The 19,877-nt window shown below is 47.9% G+C and overlaps 8 protein-coding genes across 8 annotated transcripts; 5 read left to right on the forward strand and 3 right to left on the reverse strand.

Moving 5' to 3' along the window:
• Positions 1 to 142: 142 nt before the first annotated feature.
• BDV37DRAFT_719 (TauD/TfdA dioxygenase family protein) lies at positions 143 to 1,997 on the forward strand. The gene is made up of 3 exons (XM_032091104.1): positions 143 to 1,018; positions 1,071 to 1,631; positions 1,687 to 1,997. Exons 1-3 carry the CDS (start codon positions 569 to 571, stop codon positions 1,864 to 1,866), a joined length of 1,191 nt encoding a protein of 396 aa, XP_031947140.1. The 5' UTR covers positions 143 to 568; the 3' UTR covers positions 1,867 to 1,997.
• A 211-nt stretch (positions 1,998 to 2,208) lies between these two features.
• BDV37DRAFT_290110 (uncharacterized protein) lies at positions 2,209 to 5,819 on the forward strand (the record flags this gene model as incomplete). The annotated part of the gene is made up of 2 exons (XM_032088643.1): positions 2,209 to 2,835; positions 2,895 to 5,819. The coding sequence occupies 2 exons, from the start codon at positions 2,209 to 2,211 to the stop codon at positions 5,148 to 5,150; spliced, it is 2,883 nt and encodes a 960-aa protein (XP_031947141.1). The 3' UTR covers positions 5,151 to 5,819.
• BDV37DRAFT_267481 (co-chaperone GroES family protein) lies at positions 5,769 to 6,827 on the reverse strand (the record flags this gene model as incomplete). Its single annotated transcript, XM_032084040.1, has 5 exons — positions 5,769 to 5,796; positions 5,855 to 5,913; positions 6,035 to 6,259; positions 6,568 to 6,646; positions 6,805 to 6,827. 5 exons carry the CDS (start codon positions 6,825 to 6,827, stop codon positions 5,769 to 5,771), a joined length of 414 nt encoding a protein of 137 aa, XP_031947142.1.
• fip1 (cleavage polyadenylation factor subunit FIP1) lies at positions 6,528 to 8,274 on the reverse strand. Its single transcript, XM_032080448.1, has 3 exons — positions 7,925 to 8,274; positions 7,816 to 7,868; positions 6,528 to 7,761 (listed from the first exon to the last, which is right to left on the reverse strand). Exons 1-3 carry the CDS (start codon positions 8,087 to 8,089, stop codon positions 6,996 to 6,998), a joined length of 984 nt encoding a protein of 327 aa, XP_031947143.1. The 5' UTR covers positions 8,090 to 8,274; the 3' UTR covers positions 6,528 to 6,995.
• A 244-nt stretch (positions 8,275 to 8,518) lies between these two features.
• On the forward strand, positions 8,519 to 9,993 carry BDV37DRAFT_235157 (FAM50/XAP5 family protein). The gene is made up of 3 exons (XM_032080449.1): positions 8,519 to 8,916; positions 8,974 to 9,523; positions 9,581 to 9,993. The coding sequence occupies exons 1-3, from the start codon at positions 8,675 to 8,677 to the stop codon at positions 9,896 to 9,898; spliced, it is 1,110 nt and encodes a 369-aa protein (XP_031947144.1). The 5' UTR covers positions 8,519 to 8,674; the 3' UTR covers positions 9,899 to 9,993.
• Positions 9,994 to 10,192: 199 nt separating this feature from the next.
• On the forward strand, positions 10,193 to 11,368 carry BDV37DRAFT_277478 (uncharacterized protein; the record flags this gene model as incomplete). Its single annotated transcript, XM_032085780.1, has 5 exons — positions 10,193 to 10,269; positions 10,348 to 10,584; positions 10,636 to 10,757; positions 10,808 to 11,225; positions 11,269 to 11,368. 5 exons carry the CDS (start codon positions 10,193 to 10,195, stop codon positions 11,366 to 11,368), a joined length of 954 nt encoding a protein of 317 aa, XP_031947145.1.
• A 1,359-nt stretch (positions 11,369 to 12,727) lies between these two features.
• Positions 12,728 to 14,837, reverse strand: aclA (putative ATP citrate lyase subunit (Acl)). The gene is made up of 2 exons (XM_032080450.1): positions 14,072 to 14,837; positions 12,728 to 14,013 (listed from the first exon to the last, which is right to left on the reverse strand). Exons 1-2 carry the CDS (start codon positions 14,510 to 14,512, stop codon positions 13,000 to 13,002), a joined length of 1,455 nt encoding a protein of 484 aa, XP_031947146.1. The 5' UTR covers positions 14,513 to 14,837; the 3' UTR covers positions 12,728 to 12,999.
• Positions 14,838 to 16,794: 1,957 nt separating this feature from the next.
• On the forward strand, positions 16,795 to 19,579 carry BDV37DRAFT_794 (putative ATP citrate lyase, subunit 1). Its single transcript, XM_032091229.1, has 5 exons — positions 16,795 to 16,988; positions 17,113 to 17,257; positions 17,311 to 17,617; positions 17,668 to 18,763; positions 18,829 to 19,579. Exons 2-5 carry the CDS (start codon positions 17,118 to 17,120, stop codon positions 19,254 to 19,256), a joined length of 1,971 nt encoding a protein of 656 aa, XP_031947147.1. The 5' UTR covers positions 16,795 to 16,988; positions 17,113 to 17,117; the 3' UTR covers positions 19,257 to 19,579.
• The last annotated feature ends 298 nt before the right edge of the window (positions 19,580 to 19,877 follow it).

Here is a 19,877-nt window from a genome sequence, read left to right on the forward strand (position 1 = left end):
AAAAAAAAAAAAAAAAAAAAAAAAAAAAAAAAAAAAAAAAAAAAAAAAAAAAAAAAAAAAAATGAAAAAAATAAAAAAATAAATGAAAAAAAAACAACAACAAAAAGAAAAAAGAAAAAGAACAAATCGATTCTATAGGCAAGCAAAAGAGCCAGTAGTTTCCTTCTACATTCCACATCTTATGAGGCATATTACGCTCGAGCTCGTGCTTACATATAACCATAGTGAAAATGCTGCAGGGCAAAAATGACGTGATGTGCAACTGGTTTTGTCATCCATTCCAGAAGACCTGTGGAAACTTGGTCCACATAGGCCACTTCCCCTAATCCGTCCTAACCATCAGCCCTCTTGGGTGATTTTCGCCAGCGATGGTGCCATATCCGCGATCCCGGGCATTGATAATGATGATGTGGAATGATAACAGTAGGCTTGAAAATGGCGGTCTACTACTACCTCCACTAGAGCTTTGAGTTGGATAAATAAGCTACATAGACGCTTCCAAGGAACTCCTCATCCAAACACAACTCTTCCACACTTGGTTCTCTTTACTACTCGCCCAGCTCAAAACATGGCGCCTACACTTGAGGACCCGACCTTGGCTCCAGCCTTGGGTCATGTTATTCTTCCAAAGAAAGAGATCATCGGCGACAACAAGTTCCAATACACACCGGGACGCACATTCGTCGAGCGTCACGACAACTACGCTTATGAAGAACTTCTGCCTTCATTCCCTGATATTTATTGGGATCCGCTGGAAGAGATTCCCTATGAAGACAGAGGACGTCGCGGGGATCCTAAATTCCGTAACCTCCTGCGGGATGCCACCGATGTTTTTGACTACACACCCAAGATCGGAACTGAGATTCATGGTGTGAACTTGGCCAAGTTAGATGAAGCACAGAAGGATGACTTGGCTCGCCTAGTCGCTGTCCGTGGGGTGGTGTTCTTCCGTGATCAAAAAGACTTGGACATTGATGCCCAACGAGAACTAGGTAGACATTTTGGGAGACTACATAAGGTACGGAGCCATCTGGGTTTAGCTGCTTTCAGATTGATCTAACAACATACAGCACGCAACCACGTCTGTTCCGAGGAAGCAAGGCTTGGAGGATGTTCATGTGGTTTACAGTGCAGATAATTCTGGTGACCAGCGGGCATTGTTCACGCCCAGCTTTTTGTGGCATTCGGATGTGACCTACGAGGTACAGCCACCATCATACACATTGCTGAAGGTTCTTACGGGGCCTCCCCGTGGAGGGGGTGGCGACACACTTTGGACCTCTCAGTATGCAGCATACGATGCTCTCTCCTCTCATATGCAGACATATTTGAAGGGCTTGACCGCACTCCACTCAGCGGACATGCAAGCTTCTGATTCACGAGCCCTCGGCCGACCAGTCCGTCGCGAGCCTGTCACTACGGAGCACCCTTTGATCCGCACCAACCCAGTGACTGGCTGGAACAGTCTTTTCTTCAACCCCGGGTTTGTGACAAAAATTGTTGGAATCCCTAAGACAGAGAGCGATGCTATTATCAAATACCTTACCGATGTTATTGCAACCACACAAGAGATGCATGCACGGTTTCAATGGAACAAGGATGATTTAGCTATCTGGGACAATCGGACTACGGTGAGTAACGATACTGTAATAATTAAGTAGTGAACACTTCTGATGAACTCAACAGAATCACACGGCATCTTATGGTTTTGCACCTCACCGTCGCCATGCAGTCCGAGTCGCTGCTCAGGCCGAACGGCCCTACCTAGACCCAGCCGGCAAATCACAAGAGGAGGAGCACATTGCGCTGTACAATCTGCCACCGGTAAACAAGGATGGTGCTCGTCAGTCAAATTACAATGACTAAGATTTGGTTTCTCTTTCTCTTTCTCTTCCACTGCCGAGCGAAGCACTTGTGAGCATTCTGATATATGGCGTTACACATACCCGGGAAATTGATTTGTATATACTACTATTTACACATTGCTAATAAGATTTTCTTCTGGATGAATTCATATCGGACAAGGTAGCCACTCACTATTTGTAGGTTGTAGCAATAGGTACAATCTAAAGATCTAGACAAAATTTGAAACCTTCTGGCAGCCTATCAGGCCACGTGCGGAGCTCTGATCACTTTCTCTCACTTTACTCTGAATACCTAAAACCGCGAAAAGCTTAACTCTTCACTCACCTAAAAACGGAAGACTCAATGGAAAACCCCCAGGAACCTTCCCTGCTAGAGTATGCCCGATTCTACGGTATTGCCCGTGATTTCACGGCAGTCGATCCCCTCACATACATCGACGACGTCGCAACTGAAACACCATTACCTCATGATACTCTATCGGAATTTCAAGATCATATCTACGAGACACAGAGAAACGTTGAAGATAAGCTTCGCAAAGAAAAGCTCAATGTCAGAAAAGAAAGCGCTCGTTTGCTAGCATCGGTGATTCAAGATGCGAGAGCAGAAAAATTAGACATAAATTGGGATGAGCTTCTACCTAAATTCAGTCAAGCTGATGAGCTTAAGCTACCACTTCCAATCCTTCACGAGGACAGCATCATGGAAACGTTGCGGTACACAAGTCCGCTGCGTTACGACGAGAACGTGGTCGAAATCCGTCCTCACGACGAATCGTGCCCGAAACTTAAGGATGAAGAAATCATTGCTGACCTTTTAGTCAAGGCTGACCAGGTTCTGAAGGATGTTATGCCGGAGAAGTTAAATTGTAGCAGAGAGTCAATGTTGTTAATACAAAGGGCTAGAGACTGTGGAAGTCTTGCCTTCCCAGACCTAGAAGGTCTTTTGAATGATATGATGATGTCCGTTCAGGTATGAATGTTAAAGACATGTTGCTGGAACTTAGACTTATACATTTCGTGAGCTTGCAGAAAGACCGCAATCCTTCGAAATCTCCTCCATTACTTCTATCGGATATTGATGAAACGTACTATCGGAGTCCCTCGCCGGCTCTCGAGTCGCTGATGTTGCCCAGCCCTGCTTCCTCTGGTTCTTTTGAGCTTGAGCTGCAGCGCAACAAAATATTAGTCTGTCATTCAGACTCAAAGACATCAGATTGTGCGGTAGCGCCAAACAAGGGAGAAGGTAGCCATACGAGTGAAGAAAAGGCTCGACTAGAGCATGAAGTATCACTTGACCGAAACAACGCGGAAATAAGCACAGTTGGAGCCGACAGTGCCGCTCAGTCTTTTCCAGACAAGTATAACAGAAGTGAAAAACAACGTGGTTTAGGTGTTTCTCAACAAATTGGCGATGCTATCAACTTGATTGATGCAGATTCATCAGCCATATTTCATACGCAAGAGAATGAGTGCATGCCAACTGCGTGCACCTCGACTCAGGAGCGATCAAGTCAATCACCCAGGGTTATACTTGTCGAGAATTGTCAGATCGCAAGCATGTCGGCAGAGTTTATATCGTCTTTTGGTTCCTCTTCAGTAATAGACTCGCCCAATCCAGATTCTACGCGGTGTCAACCATACCCTATGTCAACTATGCCTTCTTCTCAACATTCGAAACCGGAAGACCGTGCTGGTGGCTATTTACATACGGTTGAAGACCACGGGAGTGTGGAAGACATTGCTGAAACAGCATCTGACAAGGAACTGGGGTTTACTCATGAGGATGTTAGTGACATGAGATTCACAGGACAACGCCAATTGTCGGAGCCTGACATAGCAGCTCTTCAACACGAAAGTGGAAAGACGGCCATGTGTACTTCCCCAGATACCGCAGTTCCTGAAACCAATGCATCCTCAGATATGGTGTCTAATTTAATATGCTGCGAAGTTTCAACAGATACAATGCTTGGGGGACAAAAACGAAGACACGAGGAGGGGCAGGATGTCTCGCGGAAAGACCGCAAACTTGTCCAACCATTAACCGCATCCCTAGCTAACGACAAATGCAAGTATACGCTGCCCTCACAGTCGTCGATATTGGGCTCCTTGTCCACCTTCATGGAGGCTAGAGGCAGGGTCGAAAGGCGACAAGTAACGGCCGTCAGTCCATACTTTACCAACAACATGCGGTTTGAGGGTGTTGTAGAACATCAGAACCCAGCTATAAATGCTGAAAACCCCCACAGATATGAAGAACGAAAAGATACGCTAGAGGAGCTATATCCTCCAGGGTTAGAGCTTACAAAACATCAGTACCCTCAATACCCTCAACTGCAAGCCCACAATCACGAGCAACCACTACTCTTCGTATCAACTGCGCTCCTCAAGAGCCATCTCCCAATTATTCAAGGTCTTGAAAGATTAAAGAGCCCTCCAGCTATGATATATAGGGACTATGATCAGCCCGTTCCTCGCATCTGGACTCCATCTCAAACAAACACAAAAGATACTCTCCCCAAAGAAGCAGACATCATCGTCTCACCAACAGCTGGAATCATACTGACTACTCTACAAGCTACAACACAGCTATACCTTCCTGGCCATAAGCCTAACCCACAGACGAACGGTACTACGTGCATCAACTCGCCGCTCCGCGAACGCATCTTCCTCCTAGCTCCGCGATACAGATACCTCTACGTATTTGTTGCGCACGGCGCAAATTTTCCGAAAGGTGGACAAGGCAACGCTCCACGATTGACAGCAGATAGACGGTTGTTGGCGTCTTTCACATCACTAACAGCCTTCTGTGATTCGATGTCAGCGAATTCAACTATCTCTCCGATCTTGATTTCTCCATCGTCTGATACACTAATAGAATGGATTCTGGCACTAGCTCGCAAACATGCTTCTCATTTGCCTGCTGATACTGCTGGTTTACCACAAACGATGTCATTTACACCCGTTAACGCGACTCCGAAGAACATGTTTGACATTGAGACTATGGAGAATGAAACTCGTTGGGAAATATTTCTCCGTCGAGTAGGGTTGAGTCCGTATGCTGCGCAAACTATTTTGACCGTCTTGAAATATGAACGAGAAATACCCGAACGCAAATATAATGACAGTACACCACATGATGTCGATAAAGAGACGAGTGCCCTCTCCAGATTTATCGAAATGTCACCGGAGCAGCGACGAGAACTCTTTCCAGGTTTGATTGGGAAGAGGAATGAAGCAATTCTTGAAAAGGACTGGCAATGTGACTGGGCGTTAGATTTTGATTAAAAGCTGCGGTTTGAAGGGATGATTACTATGTGAGTTGCGTCCATGTTTGTCATTTTCGCGTTATTTAGGTACGCAATCTGTCGCCAGTTCAAGGGAGGTGTACAATGATATGACTATTGAACGATTGTGAACCCCTTGCGATGAATAGCCCTCCTATATGCCTTATCACCTCGGACTGTCGATGTTATAATTCTCAATCCAGGTCCGGCGTGGTCTAATAGCCGAGATATGGCACTTGCAATATCAACGCATAAACCCGTAGAGTACTTCAGACCCAAACAGTAAAGACAAAGTAGAGAGGAGACATTCGTATCAGATTACTCGTGTTCATCCCGCAGAGAGCGCAGGAGACAACGACTGCTAAAGTACATCACATAGTATGCAAAGGAACCAAGACACAATTCACGCTTTAGGTAGCAGATGCAAGATAAGGAAAAGGGAACATTAGCCCGGAAATCGAGGAACAGATTCTTACACCGTCCTCACTTCGTAGATGGCTCTTTTTTAAATTATTTTAGAGTGCATGACAGAAGCTCATGATTTGCGTGATATAATACAAGACTCCGATTGGATTATTTCAACCAGTCGGAAAGCGGAAGAACAAGATGAAGAACCGATCTAGTTCTCCTTAATCTTGGCAAGGAGCCTACATTCGCATTAGAATCCATTGTTTCCGGCTGAAGGACAAAGATGGGGGAACTTACTCATGGTCCCGGAAAAGAGTGAACTCTTCCTCACCAACCTTGACGGCGCTTCCACCGAACTATTGAGACCACCATTAGTACAACGAAATATCCAGTGAACTCATCAAACGAATTGGTTGCTTCTATTGCCCATCGGATGGTTCCGGAAGCGAAGTAGAAGGACCCAAACCAGTAACGTACCTGAGGGATCAAGACGTGGTCACCGGGAGCAACGCTCATGGGAAGGCGAGAGCCGTTCTTGTCGACGGCACCGGGGCCGACGGCGAGGACCTTGGCCTCGTTCTGCTCCTTGACACTGCTCTCGGGAAGGAAGATACCGGAGGCGGTCTTGGTCTCGGGCTTGATGCGCTGGACCAGGACGCGGTCGAGGAGGGGAGCAAGGCTCTTGATGTTGCGGAGGAGAGACTAATCGATATTATTACGTTAGTTGTTGATCTTCAAGGCGGCTCCAGCGGGCTAGCGATGCGAAGTGGCAGGAGGCGATGAAGTCAACGGTTGCCGGGAAAGGTTCCAGCCGGAGCTTCCCATAACACGTAACAATTGCAAACACGTACCATTTTTACGGGAGAGATATGAGTGGATGAGAAATTGATTGAAGGATGCAGAATGTGTCAAGAAGGACGGGGAGGTTGAAGTGTGGAGAGCAAGAAAGGAAGAAGAGGAAGAAGAAGACCGGGGAAGGGAAGAAAGAAGATCTCGACTCAAGTCGACACGAGAAATTTCCAGAATGCCAAGACCGACAGCTTCACTTCCCCATCGGATTGCCGCTGCCGAGGGTATAGCTTCAACTTTCTATTTACCACCTTTCAATTCCCGTCCGACAAATATGACTCAATTGCAGTTAAATGCGGTCGCTTTCGATTATAGAAATCGCAGAGATTTGGTTAAGAGAATCTTTCCGTCTCGACTTCTAACTAATCTATTGCTTTCCCCTGGATGTCGTCAAAGACGTGAGCTCCTTTCTCCCGAACATGATGATCTAGATAAACGCGAAGGCATAAGCTCGAAAAAAGTCGTGGTTTAACTATTGGCGTATCTTTGATTGTTACACATTGAACTCCACCAGACCGAACCGTCCCAGGATGCTACACAGCGCATTATAGAAATTACAGCGTGACCAAAACATGAACTCAGTAGCTTTTTACCATCTCCGGCCCCGTCCCCGTCCACCACCAAAGCCCCCTCCATAGCCCATCTGAGGTTGGCCACCACCTTGGTTACCATAGCCAGGCTGGCCTTGTTGTCCGCCGCCTGCGCCGGATTGGCCTCCCATCATTGCCTGGGCGTGCTGCATGAAAGACATTGGATCCATAGATGATGGGTCCAAGCCCTGCGCCATCATACTAGCTAGCATTCCCTGCATCATATCTGGAGACATGTCTGGCATTCCTGGCATGCCAGGCATCGGCGGCGGTGCGCCACCGGGACCTCCAGGTCCAGGTTGAGGACCGCCGGGCATCGGCGGAAGCCCCATGGTCAAGAAACTCTGCATGTCATCCAGTTGTCTCTTCTGGTCGCCAACTTCCTTTCTTAACTCTTGCTGTTTCAAAACATAGCTTGCCCATGTAAATTCATCGAATCCGTAGTTGAAGTAGTCCGAGATGTCAGAACCCGGCCGCCTCCAGGGCTTATCATCTTCTGGGAAGTCCGCATCCATATCCGTCGACAGAATTGGTTTACCGGTAGCTGGGTGAGTTGGGTTTGCATGAACGTCGATATCTGAAGCGTGGATAGGAGGATATGCAGAACCTGGTTTCTGCGGTACGGCGGGTCGAGCGCCGACTGGGACCGGAGTTGCATGTTCCACTTTCGGTGTCACGGAGGGCGTAACTGACTTCGTTACGGAAGAATCTACAGATGGAGGTCGCTGCGACTCAGCTCGTAGGCTGGCGTGGCGTGGATGTGGACTTGACACAATGTTAGACGAAAAACGACCCTGTCGCGTTGTTGAACGAACTCACACTTCTGGGGGAGGCGCATCAGGAGGGGCTTCCGTGATAATATTAAAATCGTCCTAGCAGGTTTCTTTTTTAGCAAGAGCCGTAAAGGGAATAATTAACACGAGCGTACATCATCTTCTTCAACCTCTATCTCTTCCTCCTCGACGTCATCTGGCTCTTGATTGACATTCGCTTGGGCGTGATGCGCTGTATTCTGGGATGTAGCTACCTGCACTGCATCGGCAGGGTCATAGAGATCATCGTCATCATCGTCCATAATTACCTGATTCTGCATTTTAATAATTGAGTAATGGGTGGAATAGCTACTGTGAGCAACGTGCAGACTGTTTACGGCGGATATCGTATCTTAAGGCCGAGTTTGTCTTGTTTGCTCCGCTCCGAATATCACATCACGCCTTTCGTATGAACGTCCAGATTGACATCGACCTTGATGGAATTTTTTGCCTGGTCTATATATGGCTTTTGTATCCGCTTTTGGCCTTTTTATACGTGATAAATGGGGCGATATCGCCACCTCACGCATACAAAGCACAACTTATACTATAGTGTTCTAGGTGTTGGATATGCATCATCACAATATATATTAAGAAAGTGGCACGGCAGAGGGGCAAGCAATGAGTGATATGCGCAATTTTTCACCAGGGAAACCAAATAGAGATTGTAATCAACCTAATTATACGGCAACGGCGTCAATTTAATCCAAACTTATCATGTAATTGAATACGTGACTATCTCTCTCCATTTGATTACTGGATCTCGATTTCCGCGGTCACGTGCGATAGTAAATTGATTACTACATGTGAGATCTTCGATTTCGACCTACGTCAGGTATCCTGCGTTGCGCATTCAATCCAGCATAATGTCTCAATCAGAGCAGCCGAGCCATAGCTCGACACCTAGGTCTTTCACAAGCCAGACAGTCTCTGCAGAAGAACTTCTTAAGTCACAGACTGTCGGTTTAGTCCATCTTTCTGATTTTCGCAAGCGTCGCGCAGAGGTTCTCGAGCAGAAAGAACGAGAAGCGCATGATAAGTCACTAGGGAGGTTCACCTCTGGTAACTCGAGAAGCGCAACTCCATCAGGTGGCGATGTGACCGACAGGTAAGTCGAAGCGCACTTTTGAAATCGACAGTTTTCAGACTAATCGCCACGCACTAGCGCCTCGACTCGAAGCTATGGGCCGCCGAAAAAGAAGAAGAAGAAGAAGCCGCTTGCGAAGAGCAAACTCTCTTTTGGAGACGATGAGGAAGAGGATGATAATACCGGAGAAGATTCCGCGGCCAGTATACCTCGTTCCGCTTCACGAACGCCAGTAGACAGCTCTTTACCGCCGTCACGTCGGATTACTCCGAATCCAAACGCTCCACCCCCACCCAAAGCAATGACAAAAGCTGCGCTGAAGGCAGAAGCTGAAGCGCGGGATGCCTTGCGCAAGGAATTCCTGGCGATGCAGGATGCCGTCAAGAACACAGAAATCTTAATACCATTCATTTTCTATGATGGAACGAATATTCCTGCGGGTACGGTCAAGGTTAAAAAAGGCGACCCAGTTTGGTTGTTTTTGGACCGATGCCGAAAGGTGGGCGCTGAACTGGGAGTTGGCGGTAACAGTGGTGCTTCAAAGGGACGGAAAGATAATCGGCGCGAATGGGCAAGGGTCAGTGTCGATGATTTGATGCTAGTCAAGGGGGATGTAATCGTTCCACATGTGAGTGATTGTTTTCAACCCCATAATATCGCGACCAAGGCGCTAATCGGCATCAAGCATTACGAACTATACTACTTTATTGCCAATCGAGTACCCAGCTTCTCAAGTGCTGGAGGATTGCTGTTCGACTATTCCAACAAGCCCCCTGAAACAGCTCCTGCCAATGATGATCCTCTATCGAGATCGAATACCGATCAACTTGAGGGCGCTGATAAGGATCCTGTATCTACGAAGGTCGTTGATAGACGGTGGTATGAGCGGAATAAGCATATTTACCCTGCTAGTCTATGGCGAGAATACGAGCCAGGGCCTGAATTTGAAGAGAAGATGCGCACAACACGACGCGATGCTTCAGGAAACACCTTCTTCTTTTGATTGGACGATTAAACACATGATGGAAAGATGAATAGATTGCTATAGAGGGTGCGTTGTTCTTTGAATTCTGTATGTTAAGATACCCAGCAAATAATACTAGATACCATGAGGGAGAGTATAGAATTGGTTTTGTATAGTCGCCAGGTTTCCCTGCGTATGTCTTTTTTATGATCCTTGCCATGTGTGCGGAAGGCCACTGCCGGTTAACCATTCCATACCATTCGACACCACACTCGCATATCATCGCCTTGATTTCAAACGTTCAAGACTGCCTCATATTTACACAGTTTCAAGATGGACTTCTATCTCCGATGCAATGCACTTAAATGCCGATGTCAGTTGAAGGAACAAGCGGTTGTTACGACTTGTTCGTAAGTCGGACCCCTCCGTCATGGATTGTACATCAATTGTCCTATTGTCTCTGTAGATGCTAAGCATGGACTCATTAGACACATCTTCTGTCCTACTTGTGCAGGTGCCCTTGGTCTTTCGAGTTCCACTACTGGCGAACGTCATTGCCCAGCATGTCAGGCAATCCTCATCAACCCCGATGATGTCGTGATAACCGCCTTGAGCCCAACGGAGGATTACAAAACCAGCGTTTTGAGTGGGTTGGATCCAAACACCATAATGGAATGTGCTGGACGTGCCTTGCTCTTTTGGACCTATCAAACAGCCCAAGAAATGTGCGTAGTCCTGATCGTTGCTCGAAGCTATTGCGTATTGACGGGCAACAGCTACTACCAGGAATTTCTGGCAAAGACACTCACAGACAAGTATACGGGTTTAAATACACAGATGGATAAAGTTATTCATAATGCCAACACGGAAATTTCGACTCTACAGGCAAGGCTATCAGGTTCGTGGTGTCCTACTTGTATACCAGAACTGTATCTGAATAAGGACCAGATATGCAGGCGACCCATGAGCAACTTCAGAAGAAGAACCAGGAGCTTGTTGACTTATACCGAGAAAAGTGCAAGAAGTTCTCCCAAATTACGAATCTCTATAATTTGTTGAAATCTCGGGCAATGAGGTCCCATATGCAGACCGCTGCTTCGGACTCGGTTTCCCAGGCGCTGAATTCTTTAGGAGCGTCACGGAATGACGCTTCAGCTTCGGCATCGAACAAACCACTGGGTCCACAGATACCACTGCAGACACCATCTCATCGTCAACAGTACATCTTCCCTGTCAACCAAGAGGGAGTGGAGCAATTACATCGATATCAACGTAGCGGCACTGGGAGCTCAAAGGGGGTAAGGAAAAGAACGGATACCTCAGCGATGCCACCTCCAAGTCTCCCAGGAAATCAAAGACATCGTGAGTATGTTATTGTGGCTTTGATGGATTGTCTAATATTCGCATAGAGGAGGTGCCCGTGACTCCTCAGCACCGAACACGCCTCACAGGCCAGTCACTTCCTTCCACAAGAATGCCACACTTACCACCAAACAGCGTCGTGCTTGAGCGATTCCGGGCTGAGCCTATTGCAACTGGGTCTCTTGCTGCTGATCATTCTTCGACGAATCGGGAAAACACACAATTGCAAACCCGTGGTCAAACGGTCAACGGCCCCCCAGGAACAACAACCTTCTTCGATAGCACGATGATATAGATTCGCAGACCAGATAATGACGCACATGCAAGCCATGCAAGTCCTCCTTTTTATCTCTTTGCAATTGATGCAATCTGTTATCTTAATTCTTCTGTACGAACTATAGTTCGTGGCCAACGGTATATATAGACCCTGAATATATTATCACGGTATTCAGCATTGAAATTTGACCAGAGAGTCGACCGTCTTCAGAAAATTCCAGTACGCTAAATCAAAGTATTCAGAAATTTATTCATATAGAAACCAGGAAATAAATATCTTACCTATAAGAAGCGCGATGTTCCGAAGTGTGCTAACCGGCGTTATAAATTGAAGCTCCTCCATTCGTCCGATGGAGTCTATGCACCCACCTACTTCAATATCACTCAATTCAATCTCTAGGGAGCTACCCTGTCACTGGAATAAACCAACTTGAACATAGACAGGTAGTAGAAGATATAAATCGCTCAACCCAGTAACCCTAGTACAAAACCCCAAAGCGTACCCTCTCCTACCCAATACACACAGCCAGCTTACCAGCACGTCCCACCTCCAAAGCCCTAATATCAAAACAACCACCACCACAAACCAAAGCCATGAGGAAAAGACCACCAAAAAAAAGAAAAAATCGACAGAGATAAGATCACAAACTCAATGGCCCCTCAAATCCACACGCAAGCTCCATCCACCTGCAAAGGCCCGTCCCGTCGGCTCCGTCTCAAGCCCATACCCTATTACCATTCCCAAGATAGTGGTCCTCCGTCCATCCGGGACGTCCCCATCTCGGACGTGCGGAAGTTACTCACAACAGGACAGCCCGATTCCACCACACAGACCTTATTCCACGAGTTTATTCTAGTTTCTGCATGGATCGAGATCGCTGGATCATCTGGGGTTTGGCATTGAGGTTATCTCTTAGTGGTATTTTTGAATGTAGTTTATTTTGACTCCTGTTTTGGAGTTACTGTATGTATGTGGTATTTCTGGGTATTGATTTTTTACTTCTCATATATAACTAGGCCGGATTATGATGTGCGGTTGGCGCTTTCTGGGATAACTCCTTTTTCTTTTTCTTTTTCTTTTTCTTTTCTTGCTCCTTTACTTCCCCCCCAGCATTATTCCTTGTCTTTTCTTTTCTGGTAGACCCTTGTTTCCTTGGCTTCTAATGTGAGTTTTGGACTTGGACTACTAGTTATGCATTATTTGTTAAGTTTACGTAGAAACGAATAGCGTAACGTTGGTAATCGTGTCTTATTAACGACTAACATCGCAGAATCATGTATCTCATGCCCTGCAAGACCAAGTCTAAATTTCAACTCCATACAATGGATATCCCGTCTCCTTGGCCCGAAAATCAGGTCGAGGTTTTGTCCAACTGCTCGCTCTTTGCCCACAGGTGAAAATATAAATAAAATGAAACCATATCATGCCATGCGTTCAGAAACGAAATGCACACGTAAGATTAAATTAAGTAGAATCAAAGAAAAAGGAAAAGGGAAATTCTTTAAGCAGAGAACTCCTTGACATCAGACTTCTTGCCTAGGAGAGCAAGAGGAACGATACCACTGACGTGCATCTCAGGGCCGTAGACGTGCATGTCGAGACCAAGTTCCTCACCAACGGACTTGATGTTACGGAGACCCTCCTGGTAGTTAGGACCAGCACGACGAACCCAGATCTGGACCTTGTGCTCGTTGAGGACAGGGGCGACCTCACGCAGGGCACGGATGACACCCTTGAAGGTCGAAGCAACGTTGGTGAAGTTGGCAATACCACCACCAATGAAGAGAACCTTGCCGTCGGGGTGGATAGGAGCACGCAGCATCAGGTCGAGGACGGTGTGAGCGTAGTTGTAGGTCTGAGTCTCGGTGGGAGCACCGGAGTACTCACCGTAGTTGGCGAGCTCACTGACGAAGCCAGCGGAGGCAATAGCATCCGCGTACACGACGGAGGCACCACCACCAGCAACCAGGGTCCAGACACGGCCCTTGGGGTTGAGGACAGTGAGCTTGAGAGAGGCACCGGTCTTGGCATCCAACTCGGCGATGAACTTCTCCTCCTTGCTCATCTCACGGCCGAAAGGAGCTGGGAACTCCATGGGCGGGCCAGCGTCAATGTTGACCTTGCCCTCCTGAGGAGCAACAGCAATACCCAGGTTGGCGGGGCTACGGGCAATAGCCCACTTGGTACCGCACTCGAACTCAGCAGTCTGGTCCAGCTTGGCAGCCAAGTCCAGGAAGTGGACCTCAGCGGAGGTGGCATCAGCGTTGGGGATGACCACGAGAGGGTTGATCTCGAGGTAGGTGAACTGGCAATCGACATAAACGGCGTACAGACGAGAAATGAAATCCACGAGGACATTGTGAACGCCGCTGGGCACCTTCTTCAAGAGAGTGGCAGCAATCTCCTCATTCGAGGGGTAGTTCTTCAGTTGGACAGGAATGAGAAGCTTCTCGGCCTTGGCGTCAACATCACCAACATCGACACCACCTTCGTGGGTAAAGAGGATCCAGTCACCCTGCCAAATGTTAGTCGATATCCTCTGCCATTGCCTATGGATCTACAATGCTTCTTACCTCACGCACGGAGTGGATGTTGATGTAGTACTCAGTTTCCTGAGGGTGAGGAACGAAAGGCTCGACCAGGAACTGACGGAGCACGCCAGTGACGGTCTCAACCTGGACGTCCTTAGTGGCGCGAGCCTCAATCCATTCTCTAGCCTCAGCCCAGGTCTTGTTCAGAGCAAGAAGACCGCTCTTGCCACGTCTCTTGATCAATTGGTCGGGCTTAGCAACGAACTTAGCACCGGCGGCCAACAACCACGGGTAGGTCACTTCGGCCTGGTCGAGGACATCCTTGACGGCACGGTCTTCAGGGAAGTAGAGAGAGGCGAGACGAGCGGGAGGGTTGTGGGTGGAGGAAGGAGGAAGAGGAGTCGGCTTGATGACGGGGGCACGAGTGAGGTGGTAGTTGAGGATGGCCTTGCCATCAGCCTCGAGAATCGACTTGGCGGACATATTGGAGGGGTAGAGGACTAGAAAGAGATATGGAGGAGAGGATCAAGAGGGGAGTGAGGAGCTATAGAGTGATAGTATAGGGGGGAATAAAAGTGTTAAGAGAAAGGGAAGTCAACCCCAGATTAAGAGTATAGAGGTGTGGGAAGTATGTGAGGATAGATTGGAGTGAGAGAGGGAAAAGTGAGGAAAGAAAACAAAATAAGTTGTTTCTGGCTTGGCAAAAATTACCAGAGAGGAGTATTGGAGGTATAGGACAGTTTCAAACGGGGGGCGCAGTAAAAAGAAGGAGGAAAAAAAGAGTACGTCGGGTTCGGCGATGATAATAATTTCAGCAGCTGGAAATTATTATTACTCTTTTGGATGACAAGTTGGAGGGGGAGGGGAATTTTTTTGCTGGTAAAACTGTACTCTGGCCCCTCCGGAGCAACCATACCAGCACAATACGGGAATACCAAAACACACCAAAAAAGGCCGAGCTCGGGAGAGGTGTTGAGATACGGTGGGGATCAGCAGAGGATGTGGATCACACCAGGACCCACCGTGTCAAGCGGCCTTAATTCCTACCGGTTGGGAGCTTCGCTTTCCACTCCGTTGGGGTTCTTCGGGAAGGGGTATTTAGTACGCAGTATCTGCCCTACGCTGTAGCCTCAATACTGTACGGCTTGATGAATGGCAACTTCTGGCGCTGTTCGGACGGTTCCCTCCGGAAGTCGCATTTCATCGTAGATTTTATCTGTAATTTTGGTTTCTCATTATCGGTTTTGTTGGGTTTTGCGTAGGTTTTGTTGGTGACCCCTCGGGAGTACTAGAGAGTTTGATACGTAGGATATGCAGCGTACACGTGGACCACTGTCTAAATCGGAATAATATTCAGGGACAGGGAACTGTGTTCATTGAGAAGATCTACCTACTACACATTACAGTACTCGGCGCTACTAGGCCTACTGGAAGGTAGAATCCGTCAGTGAATGATTTTATTGCCTTAACTGCTCAGGTACCCAATAGGCCCCCTCACCGCCTTTCGACAATCTTCTAGAAGGTTAGACTATTACCATGGATATAGCTCCATACTTGAGGTGGTCTAGGTACTATCAAGATACTACACTGCACGGAGTAAGGTACTACCACCTTCTCTTACCTGACGTAGTTACAGATATTTTGTCATGAAGTCATAGATACTACCTTTTATTAGCACCCTGGATGTAAAAGGAAATAGTCGGTTCTAATGCATCTTTGTCGGAGTTGCATGATGTTTAGTCGGTGAGCATCGTCATGTGCGATCGTTATTAGCAGAGAGCCGAGTCGAATCAGATGTTTTTCTCAACCGGCATCTTTACGTAGTAAGATGCAGCCGATGCATGAGGTGTACTCGGGTTTACCGTGTACTTTGTATACTAGGGAAGGTACACTACCATCCCTGTGCCAACAAGAAAAAAAAATATCAGACGTTCATCGACCCCACCTTTAGTGCCGACCAGATCACCGTACAGAATTAGTGCCTTGACCTTTAACTTTCTGGAGTCGAGACTCGTTTGAAGATGGCCCGATTATCCTGCCCATTACCCTTTTTGACCGTAGTCAGTATTGTATATACGGTGTACTTCAGATCACTATCGGGGTCAGTATTATGAATACCGTGTACTTCGGGTCACCACTGGAGTCAGTCCAGTTTATACGGTGTACTTCAGATCACCGCCAGGCAGAAAAAAACAAGACTTGAGTTTGTTGAGCAATATGATCAACCTCCCCCAATTAATGCCCTGTAGGCTGGCTGGTCGCATCCTCCACACTCTGTAAGCAATACTCTGTACGCCGTCACGTCAGCCCTAGCTCTTTTTATTCCAACACCGTAGCTTCTCCTCAAGATGGTATCTGTGGCTTCCCCGAATCCCGATCAGCTAGACTAGATTTTCCAATAAAGATTCCTCATCTGAAGGTGATTATTAGGACAGTCCCGAAGTCCGAACTTAGCCTCAGGCCAGACTACTATTTTCCCAACTGGTCCCGCATTGCGCCCCCCGCCGTTTTCTCAAGACCGTATAGTACTGCCCCATACCGCCCACCCATACGATTACCTGCCTGATACATACCAACCATACGCCGTACATACTTCAGACTCCGGGCTTCTGTACTTCACCTCAAAAATTATTATTAGCAGCTCCATAATTCTTTACTCCGTACCAACCCCCAATCTTAACCCGATATCGTTCCCCTCTGTTGTTATTTTTTTTTCTTCTCCCACTCCGTCTTAACTCATCGATTAATCCACTTCATTCCCCCTCCAATTCCAATTTCTCCATCCTCCTTCCTTGGTTATCGTCCTTATCCTTCCCTCCCATCTATCTTCTCCTTCCCTCCCAGGTCGCTTTTACTTGTTGCGACTTACTCTCCTCTATAACATTTAACTCACCTACATACACCTAATAATACTTCCTTGTTTCCTTTGATTGTTTTACGTTTGGAGCTCTGTTGACAGGTATGCTTCGAAATCAGCTCGGATACTGATATCATCCATTTCCCATCCCCTTGACCTAGTCTTCCCGCCAGACCTGGAATTTTGAACACCTTGCTAATGTTAACCGGATTAACAGAGTAATTAGCCATCATGTCTTCTACCGCTCCTCTTGTCAACACCGCAAATGGCGGCTCTGCCAACGACAACATCACCCGCTTCGCACCCCCCAGCCGTGTGCTTTCTCCTCTCAACCATGCCCTCTTCCACAACAAGACCAGATGTTTCGTATAGTGAGTACTTTCGTCCTCTGCGGGTCAATGCTAGGTATTGACTGTTATGGTAGTGGTATGCAGCCCAAGGCCGTGCAGGGCATGCTCGACTTCGATTTCATCTGCAAGCGTAGCACACCCTCAGTCGCCGGTATCATCTACACTTTCGGTGGTCAATTCGTGAGCAAGATGTACTGGGGTACTAGCGAGACTTTGCTCCCTGTCTACCAGGACGTTTCCAAGGCCATGGCCAAGCACCCCGATGTTGACACTGTTGTGAACTTCGCCTCCTCCCGTTCCGTGTACAGCTCTACCATGGAGTTGATGAACTGCCCCCAGATTAAGTCCATTGCCATCATTGCTGAGGGTGTCCCAGAAAGAGTAGGTTCTTTACCTCTGCCAAACTAGACCCCAACTAACAGTGGTAATAGCGCGCTCGTGAGATCCTCGTCACTGCCAAGGAGAAGGGCATCACTATCATTGGACCCGCTACCGTCGGAGGTATCAAGCCTGGTGCTTTCAAGATTGGTAACACTGGTGGTATGATGGACAACATTGTGGCTTCCAAGCTCTACCGTAAGGGCTCTGTTGGCTACGTCTCCAAGTCCGGTGGTATGTCCAACGAATTGAACAACATTGTTTCTCAAAATACCGATGGTGTCTACGAGGGTGTTGCCATTGGTGGTGATCGTTACCCTGGTACCACTTTCATCGACCACTTGTTGCGTTACCAGAACGAGCCGGAGTGCAAGATCCTTGTGTTGCTCGGTGAAGTCGGTGGTGTTGAGGAGTACCGTGTCATCGAGGCCGTCAAGAACGGCACTATCACCAAGCCCATTGTTGCCTGGGCCATTGGTACCTGTGCCAGCATGTTCAAGACCGAGGTCCAGTTCGGTCACGCTGGTGCTTCGGCCAACTCCGACCTGGAGACCGCTGTTGCTAAGAACAAGGCCATGAGGGAGGCTGGTATCCACGTCCCCGAGACCTTTGAGGACATGCCCAAGGTGCTCAAGGAGGTCTACGACCAGGAGGTCAGCAAGGGCAACATCCAGCCTCAGCCCGAGCCTGTTCCCCCTAAGATCCCTATCGACTACTCCTGGGCCCAGGAGCTCGGTCTCGTCCGTAAGCCCGCCGCATTCATCTCCACTATCTCCGACGACCGTGGCCAGGAGCTCCTCTACGCTGGTATGCCCATCTCCGATGTCTTCAGGGAGGACATTGGTATTGGTGGTGTCATGTCTCTTCTTTGGTTCCGCCGCCGCCTTCCCGCCTATGCTAGCAAGTTCTTGGAGATGGTTCTCATGCTTACCGCTGACCACGGTCCTGCCGTGTCCGGTGCCATGAACACCATCATTACCACCCGTGCCGGCAAGGATCTGATCAGTGCTCTCGTTTCTGGTCTCCTGACCATTGGTTCTCGTTTCGGTGGTGCCCTTGACGGTGCTGCTGAGGAGTTCACCAAGGCCTTCGACAAGGGTCTGAGCCCCCGTGACTTCGTTGACACCATGAGGAAGGAGAACAAGCTCAGTATGTCCCCCTGCTACCGCATTCACTACGTTCCCAATTGAAAACACATCACTAACCGCACACAGTTCCTGGTATCGGTCACCGTGTCAAGTCCCGTAACAACCCCGATCTTCGTGTCGAGCTGGTCAAGGAGTTCGCCAAGAAGCACTTCCCCAGCACCAAGCTGCTCGACTACGCCATCGCTGTTGAGACCGTCACCACCTCCAAGAAGGACAACCTGATCCTGAACGTCGATGGTTGCGTTGCTGTCTGCTTTGTCGACCTTATGCGCAACTCCGGTGCCTTCTCCCCCGAGGAGGTCGAGGACTACATGAAGATGGGTGTCCTTAACGGTCTCTTCGTCTTGGGTCGCAGTATCGGTCTGATTGCCCACTACCTCGACCAGAAGCGCCTGCGTACCGGCCTCTACAGACATCCTTGGGACGATATCACCTACCTGCTCCCTGCCCTGCAGAAGGGTGGATCCGAAGGCCGTGTCGAGGTCAACCTCTAATCTTTTATATATCCTTATTAATTTCTTACCTTTTCATTTTCTCTATATCTTTACACTCGTGGAAGTGGCCAGTGTGGGATACTGGTAATCTCATAAAATCCCGTCATGTTCTTGACGTTGGAGTTATGATGGTTTGCGTTGCATTGTTTCGATTCTTATATCATTTTATTTCACCTCACAATCTGCAGTGCGCACATGTGGCATGACTAGCTGATAGGGTTGATGAATTCTATGCAAGGGCAGAAAAGGCAGAACCTGTTTAGAAGAGTTAGAATTACGACAGCCTGATTTACAATCCAATGGGTTATAATTTCAATCATATTTTCCATATCGTTTAAAACTTCGAGGAATGTTTGTCCCTATCCTACATAACTCGTTCCCTCCGTCTAGCTGAAAGGTATCGGCGCTTTGCCCGCTTTGCGCATGTAAGTTGCCGGCCTGGTAATTTGAGGGAAAATAACCGAAGACAACGAACTGCAAGATCAAAAGAAGAGAATCCATTCCAGATGAGGTGACTTACCGATTGCCTTTCAGTCCAATTGAGAAACATAATGCCCGAGATAGCGGTTCTTCTAGCACCCCACATTGCCCTTTATCAAACTTTGGGAAGTAATGGAACTA

Source organism: Aspergillus pseudonomiae (genome assembly GCF_009193645.1).
Source record: "Aspergillus pseudonomiae strain CBS 119388 unplaced genomic scaffold BDV37scaffold_1, whole genome shotgun sequence".
NCBI lineage: Eukaryota > Fungi > Ascomycota > Eurotiomycetes > Eurotiales > Aspergillaceae > Aspergillus > Aspergillus pseudonomiae.

What these genes read in the sequence shown, in the direction of transcription:
- BDV37DRAFT_719 (XM_032091104.1), top strand. Translation starts at nt 569, where the DNA reads ATGGCGCCTACACTTGAGGACCCGACCTTGGCTCCAGCCTTGGGTCAT. An exon ending in ATTTTGGGAGACTACATAAG is followed by an intron (nt 1,019 to 1,070) that starts GTACGGAGCCAT and finishes AACAACATACAG; the next exon opens with CACGCAACCACGTCTGTTCC. An exon ending in TCTGGGACAATCGGACTACG is followed by an intron (nt 1,632 to 1,686) that starts GTGAGTAACGAT and finishes TGAACTCAACAG; the next exon opens with AATCACACGGCATCTTATGG.
- fip1 (XM_032080448.1), bottom strand. Translation starts at nt 8,089, where the DNA reads ATGCAGAATCAGGTAATTATGGACGATGATGACGATGATCTCTATGAC. An exon ending in TAGAGGTTGAAGAAGATGAT is followed by an intron (nt 7,869 to 7,924) that starts GTACGCTCGTGT and finishes GAAACCTGCTAG; the next exon opens with GACGATTTTAATATTATCAC. An exon ending in GATGCGCCTCCCCCAGAAGT is followed by an intron (nt 7,762 to 7,815) that starts GTGAGTTCGTTC and finishes CATTGTGTCAAG; the next exon opens with TCCACATCCACGCCACGCCA.
- BDV37DRAFT_235157 (XM_032080449.1), top strand. Translation starts at nt 8,675, where the DNA reads ATGTCTCAATCAGAGCAGCCGAGCCATAGCTCGACACCTAGGTCTTTC. An exon ending in GGTGGCGATGTGACCGACAG is followed by an intron (nt 8,917 to 8,973) that starts GTAAGTCGAAGC and finishes GCCACGCACTAG; the next exon opens with CGCCTCGACTCGAAGCTATG. An exon ending in GGGATGTAATCGTTCCACAT is followed by an intron (nt 9,524 to 9,580) that starts GTGAGTGATTGT and finishes ATCGGCATCAAG; the next exon opens with CATTACGAACTATACTACTT.
- aclA (XM_032080450.1), bottom strand. Translation starts at nt 14,512, where the DNA reads ATGTCCGCCAAGTCGATTCTCGAGGCTGATGGCAAGGCCATCCTCAAC. An exon ending in ACATCCACTCCGTGCGTGAG is followed by an intron (nt 14,014 to 14,071) that starts GTAAGAAGCATT and finishes AACATTTGGCAG; the next exon opens with GGTGACTGGATCCTCTTTAC.
- BDV37DRAFT_794 (XM_032091229.1), top strand. Translation starts at nt 17,118, where the DNA reads ATGTCTTCTACCGCTCCTCTTGTCAACACCGCAAATGGCGGCTCTGCC. An exon ending in CTGAGGGTGTCCCAGAAAGA is followed by an intron (nt 17,618 to 17,667) that starts GTAGGTTCTTTA and finishes CAGTGGTAATAG; the next exon opens with CGCGCTCGTGAGATCCTCGT. An exon ending in GAGGAAGGAGAACAAGCTCA is followed by an intron (nt 18,764 to 18,828) that starts GTATGTCCCCCT and finishes AACCGCACACAG; the next exon opens with TTCCTGGTATCGGTCACCGT.